This window comes from Biomphalaria glabrata, chromosome 5 (assembly GCF_947242115.1).
Source record: "Biomphalaria glabrata chromosome 5, xgBioGlab47.1, whole genome shotgun sequence".
NCBI lineage: Eukaryota > Metazoa > Mollusca > Gastropoda > Planorbidae > Biomphalaria > Biomphalaria glabrata.
Genome location: NC_074715.1, coordinates 36360746 through 36374938, shown reverse-complemented (window position 1 = coordinate 36374938; position 14193 = coordinate 36360746). Strand labels below are relative to the sequence as shown.

Sequence of the window (14193 nt, the reverse complement as noted above, 5' to 3'; positions counted from 1 at the left end):
TTTAAGGATTTGTTTTCCTTTATTTGAATCTACATTAGCGTTTTAGTTGTATGACAGTTAGGATAGGGGCATGTGTAAAATACCCATGCATGTGAATAAACAAATAAATAAAGGATTAATTAGTCGTTGCAATTATTTCGCGTAAGATTTAATAAGATGGCAATTTTCTGTTGTTGTTTTTTTAATAATCTAAACTTGACAGACGGATTGACACACAACCCAAGACTAAATAGCAGCTTCTTCCTACGGGAGCCGTTAAAAAAAAAAAAGCTTGGAATTAAATGTAAATTGTGGCAGCTCACAACATATTTAGGAAAGGGGAGAGAAATCTGTTAAAAATGTTGCTCGACATATCAACAGGATTAGCACGTTGCTATTTCCAAAAAATAAAATAAAATAAAACTAATCTTGGCTTAACCTTTCCCTGTCGTTTCAATCCCAACATCAGGAAATGGCTAATCTGCGAAAATCAGATCGACGCGAAAAGGTTCTAAGCAAGATGAACGACCTGGCCAATCGACGTAAGAAGCAAGAAGCCATGGAAGCGAAGAAGACAAAGAGTCATGTCATGGTGAACAATGCTACAGGCGACGGGGAGGCAGAAGTTTGTCAACTGCTGACCAAAAAAGAGGACGATAATACAGACTCTGTCTTCTTGCCGCCTGAATTTTGTATTTCGCCATTACAATCTAAAAAATTTGACTGCCTAAGCGATGTCGGATCTTACAGGAACGCCAGTGTCAGCAGCAGGGGCTCAGGCAGAAATAACAGCACCAGTTCTTGCATCAACAGCAATGTGCCTTCCGGTAAGTTAAGTGTCCTTTTTTACATCCACCAAGTGCAGGATTTTAGTAAGTGAAGGTCCTAGACAGGATTTAAGTAAGTGAAGGTCCTAGACAGGATTTTAGTAAGTGAAGGTCCTAGACAGGATTTTAGTAAGTGAAGGTCCTAGACAGGATTTTAGTAAGTGAAGGTCCTAGACAGGATTTTAGTAAGTGAAGGTCCTAGACAGGATTTTAGTAAGTGAAGGTCCTAGACAAGATTTTAGTAAGTGAAGGTCCTAGACAGGATTTTAGTAAGTGAAGGTCCTAGACAGTATTTTATTAAGTGGAGTATTTTTAGTATTTTAAAGTGTTCGAGATGAACCGTAGTCGTTCTACGACTGAGGGAGGCCACTAAGTCTGGGATCACCAACCAGCTTCCTCCAGGTGTCTGGGTTCTGGTCGAGTCTCTCCAACTGGACCTACGTCTTGCCCATTTGCATCCAAATCTTGGCGCCATGTATTTCTGGGCCGTCCACTCTTCCTCTTATCTATAAAAAAAATTAGTTTATGTCTATATGAACGATAGTTGTGAATTCAATGCTAGCCAGCTATCAGACACATGAATTCTTCATTTTAAAAGAAGATCAGCAGCCACCATTTTGAAAAACAAAACAAATTAATTTTGTTGTTTGATCTGAATAGCTTTAGCTTGTGTTTGTACACGTATGATTGTGTTTGTACACGTATGATTGTGTTTGTACACACGTATGATTGTGTTTGTACACGTATGATTGTGTTTGTACACGTATGATTGTGTTTGTACACACGTATGATTGTGTTTGTACACATATGATTGTGTTTGTACACGTATGATTGTGTTTGTACACGTATGATTGTGTTTGTACAGGTATGATTGTGTTTGTACAGGTATGATTGTGTTTTTACACGTATGATTGTGTTTGTACAGGCATGATTGTGTTTGTACACGTATGATTGTGTTTGTACACGTATGATTGTGTTTGTAGACACGTATGATTGTGTTTGTACACACGTATGATTGTGTTTGTACACGTATGATTGTGTTTGTACACGTATGATTGTGTTTGTACAGGTATGATTGTGTTTGTACACGTATGATTGTGTTTGTGTACGTATGACTATGTTTGTACAGGCATGATTGTGTTTGTACAGGCATGATTGTGTTTGTACATGTATGATTGTGTTTGTACAGGTATGATTGTGTTTGTACAGGTATGATTGTGTTTGTACATGTGTGATTGTGTTTGTACAGGTATGATTGTGTTTGTACATGTGTGATTTGTCCACTGTTGTTTGTACACTTGCGATTGTTTTTGTACATTTGTAAAATGCATTTTTTTTTCAACAAAATACTTTCCTTTTTGTTATTACCTTAACTTATATATCACAGGACGTTATTTCAAAAAAAGAAGATAATTGCGTCCTATAAATACGCATTTCACGTGTCAACCTAATCAATGACTTAAACTCTGCTAAGTCGTTGGTTTTCCTGGCTGATTCAGGCTACCCTTTCCAATATCTAATACAATAGCGGAAAACGCTTAGTGATCATGTTTGAACCAGCTACAGAGCCATAGACATGAAAGAGTCATAGGTCATTTTTGCTGTCTTTTTTAGCGGCCCCCGTAAGGGGAAAAAAGCCGCTATTAGGTTTGTGCAAAATGTCCGTCTGTCCGTCTGTCCGTCTGTCCGTCTGTCCGTCTGTCCGTCTGTCACACTCAGATCTCGAAAACTAGAAGAGATATGAAAAATATTATTTCATCATTAAATCCGGCTTGAAAAGTTTAGGTGCAACGGCTACTTTTGGTTTTCTAAAAGCAAACCGTTTAATTTATAAAATTAATTATGCAAGCGATTTTTTCATAAAAATACACCTATTCTAAAACAATTACGTAAATGTAAGGGAGGCAATGTTACAATATGCTAACAAAGATGGACAATTTTTGTGTATTTTCAGTATCACTAAGTCAAATATATTTTTAAAATGTACAGGAAATGTTTACAACAAATACAAATAATAGTTAAAGACGTTTTTTCTGGTCAACTAGCTGCTAAAATTAAAAGAAAACATTTGTGTTTGTTTATAAAGGCTAATAATGCACTTTGTATGTAAATATCACGCACATTTTTTTAAATGGACTTTTTATGCAGCGATTTTCGTGCAGTAGCGTAACGTCGCAACATGATCAGGTGCTAAACCAATTCCTTAAACTTTTTTTAAAAATCAGATTTTATTTATTTTTTGTTTAGTGCCCCCATCCAAATAAAAGAAGCTTATTTTTGTGCGTTTTGTCTGTTGGTCGGTCTGTCCGTCACGATTAGATTTAAAAAACTAGAACTCTAAAAGCTATTGAAAATCTGATTTACCCTTTAATGTTCCTCCCATAACATATCAATAGTTTTAAGTATCTAAAATTGATTGTTCCGGATTTTTTTGTGCAAAACTAATCAACGCCAACAAATATTTGTTTGCTCTTCTAACTTATATTACATTCAATTTCCATGTTTAAACGTTGCAAAAACACATTATCAATAATATGTTGTTCCGTTTTTTATGTAAATAGCATATTAATACTAAATCATAATCTCTATACTTACTTATATTTCATTAAGTGTAAAAATGTTCCGGATATTGTTTTATAAAACATGAATTATGCCTAATGATTGTTTGAAATCGCATAAGGCTTTTAAAAAAAGTAATTTACTAGAATTGATTACTGAAAATTACTTTTTTTAGACATTTAATTTTCTTGTAAAACATAACATAGAAGTTTTGTAATCGATAAAGAAAGTTCCGGATTTTGTTTCTTACAAATCGTCGCCAGAAATTTCCGAATTTATTTAAAAATCTACTAACGCCAAATAATTGTTTGAACTCCCTCTTCTAATTAATAAACAAATAATCTTCTCATTTACGAAATAATGTTTTTACGGATTTTTATGAAAAATATTTTAACTCACTACTCTCTTACAGTACATTTAACTTTCTACCTAAAACATTAAAAAATCTAATTATCGTTAATATTATGTTCCGATTTTTAAGGAAAACAGAATCCAAACACCAAAGTAAGGTATGAAAATCTCTCCACGTGGCTGTAGTACATCTAATTTTTATACGAGACCATCCAAAAAATTTAATTAACGGTATTACATTTATCTGAAATTCTCTTTTTCTTTTACTATTTATACAAACATCCGGAACAATCTATTATATAAACTTTTCAATTGTGTTCATACCTAAAAATTATTGCGATGTTTTGAAACGTAAAATAAAGGTTAATCAATTTTTAATAACTATTAGTTGTTTTTTTTATATCAAGATAACGGACAGACCGACTGACAGACAAAACGCAAAAACAATGTGGCTTTGATCCTTTTTAAATAATATCTATTAGAACTCAGTGCACCAATGTCTATGAACCCTCGTTAAATATCTCGTGTAAATAAAGACATTTTTTTTTATGGTACCGGTACTAGCCTATTGTGAGGTAAAGGAATTTTTTTTCTTTGACGTCATATGAATGGACTCTTTAAATGTAATGTTAAAAGAACGCACTCGGTGCACCAATGTCTATTAACCCTCGAAAAAATTGCTTGTATTAATGAAAACATATTTTAGTCTAACTAAGCCGTGTGACGAAGTGTTTTTTTTTCCTTTGACGTCACATGGAATGAATTCTTTAAATGAAATGCTAAAAGAACGCACTCGGTGCACCAATGTCTATGAACACTCGAGAAATGGCTCGTGTTGATAAAGGTGATTTTTAGTCTAGCTAGGCCTTGTGACGTAGTGTTTTTTTTTCCTTTGACGTCATATGGAATGAATTCTTTAAATGAAATGCTAAAAGAACGCACTCGGTGCACCAATGTCTATGAACACTCGATAAAAGGCTCTTATAGATGAAGGCGATTTTTAGTCTAGCTAGGCCGTGTGACGTAGTGTTTTTTTTTTCCCTCTGACGTTATATGGAATTAATTCTTCAAATGAAATGAAAAAAGAACTCGGTATAGTAATGTTTATTAAGCCTCGTTATGTGACTCGCGTTTAAAAAAGGAATGATATCTTGATTTAGATCTAATCTAGATTTTTTAAACTAGATCTAGATTTTTATTACAGTATATCTACGATCTGGATTTATATTCTAATTAAAATTATTTTAGAGTCTAGATCTAGAATTTCTAGATCTAGTTTAGACTAAAATAGACTAGATTAAGATGTAGAATTTCAATTTCTAAACTTAAAGTGTAAAAAAAAAAGTGTAGATTTTCATTTCCAAACGTTTTGATCAATATTGTAATGTTTTAATATACTAAAACTAATCTACTATTTTTTTTATTAAATTTATATTTAAATTTACGGCAAATGAATCTTTGAAACATTATTACTTTTGACCATCGGATGGCTGCCTGGTCGTGCGGTTTGCGCGCTGGACTGTCGTTCAGATTTATGGATGGCCCAGGGTTCAAACCCTGCCCGCTCCCATCCCCCGTCGTCCTGCGGGAGGTTTGGACTAGGAAGTAATTATCTTCAACTCTGAAGGAACATCCGAAACGTGTAAAACATTTTACATCAAAATTAAATCACCTCTTGAATATTATTTGCGAATATGCAGATCCGACAGGGATCCGACTTCGACGGGGGCCGCCTCTGAGTTTGTGTAACACAAACTCTCTTTGTAATCTTGTTTTTTTTTTTTTTTTGTTACGTAAATGCAACTTTTGATAAATTGATTATTTACAATGAAAATTAATAAAGAAAGAAAATGTTTTCTTGACTTTCGAGGGGGATACGTTCCGAGAAATTAGAATTTCCGCGATATTTAATTTCACCTACGTACACAAGTTTTGGATACGAACAGAATAGCAAGACATCCCCTAACACTTTCATCTCCTAAATAACGATTTCTCATTCTCTTAATATTTTTTAAATGTCAACTGTTTCTGACATCTCGACATGTGACGGGGCAACGAGCTATTGGTCTACGCAGGTCGCAGGTCAGTGGTGAGCCCTACTATGACGATTGGACTCGATTGAGCCAGTTAAATGTGCTATACCTACTCCATATACATAGGCAGGTCAATGGTGAGCCCTACTATGACGATTGGACTCGATTGAGCCAGTTAAATGTGCTATACCTACTCCATATACATAGGCAGGTCAGTGGTGAGCCCTACTATGACGATTGGACTCGATTGAGCCAGTTAAATGTGCTATACCTACTCCAGAAATCTATACATAGGCTGGTCGTGGGAAAACCCATGTTAACGAGGCCGAGGGCTATCATTTATTTTGACAACTCGTGGTATAGCTCTTCTGCGAAAGTCAGCTCTGCGAACGTCAAGGGATTACTGTAGCTCCTATATTGCGACACTTTGTTTAAAGAACATCAATTTGGCTTCAGCATTCGGACCGCACATCCGGAGAGAAGATACATCATAGTATTATTAGTGCAAAACAACTAGCCGGGAAAGTTCGTGACTGAATCCGTCTCTGAGTGTCTAAGCAACTATTTGGTCATTGTCAGTGTTCTGGTTCTCCTATAAATAGTTACTTTCCGACTCCAGCGTGCTTAGCAGAAATTATTATCCAGTGTTAGACACCTTATTTATATAGGTTAGTTATTTTAGTTATTTAGCGACGCACCATAGTAGACGCATATTGAACGGGACTAGTGACGTTTGGGATATGTTGGGTTAGAGACCGGAAAATCAGTTAGCGATAGAACACTCCAGGGTAACGACGTGTTTAGTGACAGAGACTTCTACTGTGGCCTTTTATCAGAATAAATCCATGTACAATTGTTCATCAGTGTTGACTACATCTCTTCACTAGTTACAATCGGTGTTGTATAGTTCTTGGTTGGATTGTCGTTCAACTGCACGTAATACACCCGAACAATTACACCCAAACGATTGCAGAGTAATTGGTTGACTTCAAGACAGCCTGAACTAGCAACATCACACCAGTTATTTGATTTTTCATGCCAAATGTCTCTGAATCATTAGTTACGTTTGTTAACATTAAAAGGCGAAGTCTTTTATACAGAACAATGACAATACAGTATGTAATTAGGGAAAGGTAAATAGCACAGTAATGTAGTATGATGAGTAGCACACTACAGCGCTAGACCTACATCAAATAAGAACATAAAACTAAAATGTTATTTAACCTTGGTTAGGCCAATAATAGAATATGCATCCTCTGTTTGGGACCCCTCAACTCAAGAAAACATTTAGAAACTAGAACAGACACAAAATAGAGCAGTGCGATTCATAACAAACGAATATTCACATTTGACTAGTGTAACACCTTTAGTAAAATCACTAAATTTAGAAAGCCTTCAGGACAGAAGGCTCAAAAGTAAAGTAGCAATAATACATAAAACACTGAACCATAATCTTCAAATACAAAAACAAAACTTAATAAAATACTCTGAAAGACACAAAGATAAAGGCACATTCCTCGTCCCATATGCTAGGACAAATTTGTACAAATACTCCTTCTTCCCTAGTGCTATTAGAGCATGGAATGGGTTGCCTGAGCTAGCCAGGAAAACCAGTGACTTGGCTGAATTTAAGTCATTGGTTAATATGCATGACTAAATGCATGACGCGTAGGACGTAATCATCTTCTTTTTTGAAGTAACGTCTGTATTATATAAGATAAGAAGATAAGACCTAAATCTAACTTGAAAATGTGTTTTGTCTAGTTTCTATAATGTTCATTTATTCACCTCTCTAGCGTGTCACTAACATTATGTCCTCTTTTACTCTATTCAAACCACAGCCACTCAGTCACCGGCTCTCTCCGAATCAAGATACGATTCGTCGTCAGACCGTCCGGAACCACATCGATTACGTTCCCCGAACTTTCACGACTATCACCGTTGGAGGAAGGGAGACAACACTCGCTCAATAGGTGGCCAAGATTTCAAAACTGTTAGAATACAAGAGAGATTATCTCCCAGTCCTGTTGAAAAAAGGTTTCTCAAATTGAATTTTTTTTTTTTTTTTTTTTTTTTCTTAAAGACATTTTTTGTTTCCATTAATGTCTTTTGGTGACAACATTAAACAGCTATTGCTTAATTGTGTTTATGTCTCGAAATAAGAATCCTTATTTTGAGAGTCATACAGTTTCCTTTTTTTTTTCTAAAGACACAGCTGACCGGAATGATGATAGGCGTCTACAACACATTTTGATTGGTGAATGTTATGGTTAATATTGTTCTAACTAGATGTCTGAACAGCTTCGTGTTTGTTAGACCAAACATTTGTTATAGATATGGTTTCTTAAAAAAAAAAACATCACTGTGTTTGAATGTTACTCTTCTGACGCATCTTGTAGCACTAGTGCTGATTTGCATTTATCAGAGATTCATTCAGTTGTCTCTAGAAATGAGTGGTAGCACACTATATTGAGCTGAACATATATTTCAAAGTTTTGCTAAGCATAGTAAACATGCAATAAGCTAATATACAGGAAAAACATTTTAAAATATTTTAATAGAAAAAAAAAGGTTGTGGCGGGTGGATTTCCATCTGACACCATGTAATAGTGACACACTAAAGCAACAAGTGTCTCAAATAATACATTGATTTTAGTAGTCTTCTTTACTCCAGCCACTTGTTCTCAATCTGGCCTTCTTTTTCACACAGTCCTCACTTACACACCTTAATTCTTTGCTGTTCACTCAACCATGTACAATGAAGGTCGACTTCCATTTCATACACAGGCACACACACACACAGCACTACTAGCCACGTAAAACACATACACTTACTATCACATACCTAAGGCATTATATTGATTCATGAGTAGGGCCTATAATAAATTGATGTTCATGAAAAGTTTGGGGCATCTCCTTCAAAGTCTAGATTGAAAGGTTTGGGCACATCTCCTTCAAAGTCTAGATTGAAAGGTTTGGGCACATCTCCTTCAAAGTCTAGATTGAAAAGTTTGGGCAAATCTCCTTCAAAGTCTAGATTGAAAGGTTTGGGCACATCTCCTTCAAAGTCTAGATTGAAAGGTTTGGGCACATCTCCTTCAAAGTCTAGATTGAAAGGTTTGGGCACATCTCCTTCAAAGTCTAGATTGAAAGGTTTGGGCACATCTCCTTCAAAGTCTAGATTGAAAGGTTTGGGCACATCTCCTTCAAAGTCTAGATTGAAAGGTTTGGGCACATCTCCTTCAAAGTCTAGATTGAAAGGTTTGGGCACATCTCCTTCAAAGTCTAGATTGAAAGGTTTGGGCACATCTCCTTCAAAGTCTAGATTGAAAGGTTTGGGCACATCTCCTTCAAAGTCTAGATTGAAAGGTTTGGGCACATCTCCTTCAAAGTCTAGATTGAAAGGTTTGGGCACATCTCCTTCAAAGTCTAGATTGAAAGGTTTGGGCACATCTCCTTCAAAGTCTAGATTGAAAAGTTTGGGCACATCTCCTTCAAAGTCTAGATTGAAAGGTTTGGGCACATCTCCTTCAAAGTCTAGATTGAAAGGTTTGGGCACATCTCCTTCAAAGTCTAGATTGAAAGGTTTGGGCACATCTCCTTCAAAGTCTAGATTGAAAGGTTTGGGCACATCTCCTTCAAAATCTAGATTGAAAGGTTTGGGCACATCTCCTTCAAAGTCTAGATTGAAAAGTTTGGGCACATCTCCTTCAAAGTCTAGATTGAAAAGTTTATCCATGTGGTTTATCATTTGAAATAGTCAATCATAAAAATAATACTAAAAAACAAACAAGATGTAGTTAGCCAGAGTGTAGGCCTATTACCGATTATGCGATAACTGAGTAGCCTATTGAATTTAAAGTTGCTTCACATTTATTGAAAGAATACCTAACCATTAGGCTACTAATATATTTATTACGTAAATCTAGCTAATATAGATTACATCTAGTTTCTGGATCTAGAAGTAACTTAACATCTAGACTAAATCTTGAAGAGTTCTAAATCAGAAATCTAGGTCTAGCGTTAAATCTAGATGTCCATATAATGATAATATCAATAAATAATCGCTTAACTATGCATTGGGCTGATTTGTTAACGACGTATACTTTCTCGAAGCTTACAGTGTCAAAATCACGTATTCGATACCCTGTTTGAACCAAATATTTTTAGCGGCCCCCGTAAGGGGAAAAGCCGCAATTAGGTTTGTGCAAAATGTCCGTCTGTCACACTCAGATCTCGAAAACTAGAAGAGAAATGAAAAATATTATTTCAACATGCGATGCGGCTTGAAAAGTTTATGTGCAACGGCTACTTTTGGTTTTCTAAAAGCAAACCGTTTCGTTTATACAATTAATTATGCAAGCGATTTTTTCATAAAAATACACCAATTCTAAAACAATTACGTAAATGTAAGGGAGGCAATGTTAACAAAGAAAGAAAGTTCCTTTGTGTTTTTAGTATCACGAAGTCAAATGTAATTATAAAATGTATTAGAAATGTTCACAACAAATATAAGTATTAGTTAGGGGTGTTTTTCTGGTCACCTAGCTGCTAAAATTAAAAGAAAACATTTATGTTTGTTTATAAAGGCTAAGAATGCACTTTGTATGTAAATATCACGCACATTTTTTAAATGGACTTTTTATGTAGCGAGACAAGCATTTGCAAGACATGGTGCTATCAGCTCTCCTAGAATTTCAAAAATAATCAGATTTTATTTTTTGTTTAATGCCCCCATCAGAATAAAGGAGGCTTATTTTTGTGAGTTTTGTCGGTCGGTCGGTCTGTCCGTCACTTTTAAATAAAACAAAAACAACGACTCTATAAGCTATTGAAAATCTGATTTACTCTTTCATGGTCCTCCCGTAACATCTCAATAGTTTTAAGTATCTATCATTGATTGTTCCGGATGTTTTTGTACAAAACTAATCAACGAATGTTTGTTTGCCCTTCTAACCTATATTAGCCTACATTTAATTTCCATGCTTAAACGTTGCAAAAATACATTCTCAATAATATGTTGTTCCGTTTTTTATGTAAATAGCATATAAATGCTAAATCAATATCTCTATGCTGACTGTAAAATTAACTGTAAAAATGTTCCGGATATTGTTTTATAAAAAATAAACTATGTCAAATACTTGTTTGAAATCGCATAATTGACTAATAATACACTTATATTGTTTGATAATACGTTACAATAGTTTAATTATCGATATCGAATTGTTCCATATTTTCATCTTTAAATTTTTTTTTTAATATTGAAATATGTTGTTCAGGATTTAAAAAAAAGAAAGTAATTTACTTGAAACGATTATTGAAAATCACTTTTTAGACTTATTTTACATTTAATTTTCTTGCTAAAACATAAAAAAAATTTTAATCGATAAAGAATTTCCGGATTTTGTTTTGAAAAGAAATCAACCTACATTACTTACATTTTCTTACAAATCGTCGCTAAAAATTTCCGAATTTTATATGAGAAATCTACTAACGCCAAATAACTGTTTGAAATCCCCCTTCTAATTAATAAAACAAATAATCTTCGCTTTTTCGAAAAAAATTTTGTTCCGGATTTTTTATGAAAAATATTTTAACTCCCAAACACCAAAGTATGGTATGAAAATCTCTCCACAAGGCTGTGGTACATCTAATTTTTATACAAGACCATTCCAAAAACTTAATTAACGGTATTACATTTATCTGGAATTCTCTTTTTCTCTTACTATTTATACAAACATCCGGAACAATCTATTATATATACTTAAATCTATTGCGTTCACACTTAAAACTATTACGATGTTTCGAAACGAAAATTAAAGGTTAATCAAATTTTCAATAGTTTTTAGTTGTTTGTTTTTTTATATTATCATGACGGACAGACAGACTGACAGACAAAACGCACAAAAAATGCGGCTTAATCCTCTTTAAATAAATTCTATTACAACTCAGTGCACCAATGTCGTTAAATATCTCGTTTTAGTAAAGACATTTTTTGGTACTAGCCCAATGTGACGTGGTGGATTTTTTTTTCCTTTGACGTCATATGGAATGAATTCTTTAAATGAAATGTTAAAAGAACTCACTCGGTGCACCAATGTCTATGAACACTCGATAACTGGCTCGTATTGATGAAGGCATTTTGTTAGTCTAACTAGGCCGTGTGACGTAGTGGATGTTTTTTTCCTTTGACGTCATATGGAAGTAATTTTTTTAATGAAATGCTAAAAGAACTCACTCGGTGCACCAATGTCTAATATGAACACTAGATAACTGGCTCGTATTGATGAGGGCATATTTTAGTCTAACTAGTCTGTGTGGCGTAGTAGATTTTTTCCCTTTGACGTCATATGGAATTAATTCTTTAAATGAAATGCTAAATCAACTCGGTATAGTTGTGTTTATTAAACCTCGTTATCTGACTCGTATTTTAAAAAGACATAATAGCTAGACTAAGATCTTATCTACCTTTTTTTTAAACTATCTAGATTTTTTTACAGTATATCTAGATTTTTTAAACTAGATATATATTTATATTCTAATTAAAATCATTCTAGGTCTAGTTTAAAATGATATAGACTAGATCAATATATAGAATTTCAATTTCTAGATTTTGATTTCCAAACGTCTAGATCAATATTGCAATGATATAGCCTAATAATTAATACTAGTAGACCGGCGGCGTTTTTTTGTATGACCGGCCTTAGGCCACTTCAAACTATGCGATCGCAGTAAGCCCCACACTTTCATAGGACCCGCACTTTCACAGGACCCATGCTAATTCTAGGTGTATAAATTATTAAATTAAACCATATTATAGCTTAAAACATATTTCCCGCGCCCTTCTGTCTATTTACCAGCCGTAATTGTGTAATCTGGTGAAAGAAGCTTTTCACGCCTCAAACTAATGAAGAATTACTTGAGGTCAACAATTCTCAAAGATAGATTGAAACATCTGGTAATTCTTGCTATTAAGCGTGATCTATGTAGGAAACAGAATTATTATGATATACTGTATGACTTTGCTACATGCAAGGCTCGTAAAGTAATTCTGTACGTAGTAAAGAATGAATAAAATGCATAGAAGAATTTATTTTCTAATACAAACTTTTTAATTTCACTTATTATCCGCTTCCCTACCCAAACTTGGCCACGCGAATTCCGTTTCGCATATGGCCCCACAAGTCCGGCCCTGCTATTTAGTGACCTGTAAATATACATAGCAGATTACTTGTTCTCTTTCCATGACTTCTTGGTCACAATGGTTAAGCCCGGCCCTGCTATTTAGTGTTTGTAAAATGTTTGCTTGTAAAATGTTTTACATGTTTCGGATGTTCCTTCAGAGTTGACGATAGTTTACTTCCTAGTCCAAACCTCCCGCAGGACGAAGGGCGATGGGGCGGGCAGGGTTTGAACCTGGGACTATCGATAAATCCAAACGACAGTCCAGTGCGCAAACCGCACGACCAGGCAGCCATCCGGTATAGAGAACGGTGAATACTTGTTCTCCCCCCCCCCCACCCTCTTGTTTTTTCGTGGGGTGACTATCCGCAAAAATAAGAGAGTGATCTTTCCTTTACTCCTTCTTACTTCTTCTCGTCCAAACTCTTGAGCCATGAAGAGAATTATATATGTAGATACTAAAACTAATAAGCCTATACCATTTTTAAATTTAATGTTGCATTCAGTCTATTGGTAGATTATCTAGGCTTTTTATTTTCATAAATCTAATTATATCTAAATTATTCCAAATTTATATTTTAAATCTCGATCTAGTAGATATATATCTTAAGAGTGCTAAATCAGAAGTTTAGTTTAGGTAGATCTACATCTTCATTCTAGTTCCATTTAAATGAAAATGCTAATAGCTCTGTTGTTAATTGTGCTGAGACATCTTTTTTTCAATTACAAATCAATGCTGAAAGATGATCTCAAATCGCTCGTCTGACATATTGTACATATCCGATAGATGTCATGCCGTAATGTGTAATATATCTCTTTATCAATAATAGGCTATTAGTTTGTAACCAGTTTGTTATTAAGTTAACAGCAATGCCTGGTCGTGCGGTTAGCGTGCTGGACTGATTATCTCGCCTGTCCCGGGTTCATACCCAGCTCGCTGCCATCCCCCGTCGTCCAGCGGGAGGTTTGGACAAGGAAGTTAATTATCCTTAATTTTGAAAGAACATCCGAAACATGTAAGACAGATTTTTTTTTTTACAACGGCAAATAAATCTTTGAAACATTATTACTTTTGACAATCAAAATAAAATCATGTCTTGAATATTCCTTGCGAATACGCGGATCCGACGGGGGCCACCTCTGAGTTTGTGTGATGACACAAAATCTCTTTGTAATCTTGTTTTATTTATAATATTTAGTATATAGGAGGTATCGTCTTTTTTTTAATATGTATTTTTTAATGTTTTTCTTGTTCTTGTATG

At 34.6% G+C, this 14193-nt stretch overlaps 1 protein-coding gene across 5 annotated transcripts in view; it reads left to right on the top strand.

Moving 5' to 3' along the window:
- LOC106059450 (uncharacterized) overlaps positions 1-14193 on the top strand; it is a 63566-nt gene that overhangs the window by 48160 nt on the left and 1213 nt on the right. For all 5 annotated transcript variants that reach the window (XM_056029020.1, XM_056029024.1, XM_056029022.1 and 2 more), the window contains exons 4-5: positions 449-806; positions 7591-7786. In XM_056029020.1, coding sequence (XP_055884995.1) covers positions 449-806; positions 7591-7786 — 554 coding nt within the window. The remainder of the gene's footprint in view (positions 1-448; positions 807-7590; positions 7787-14193) is intronic.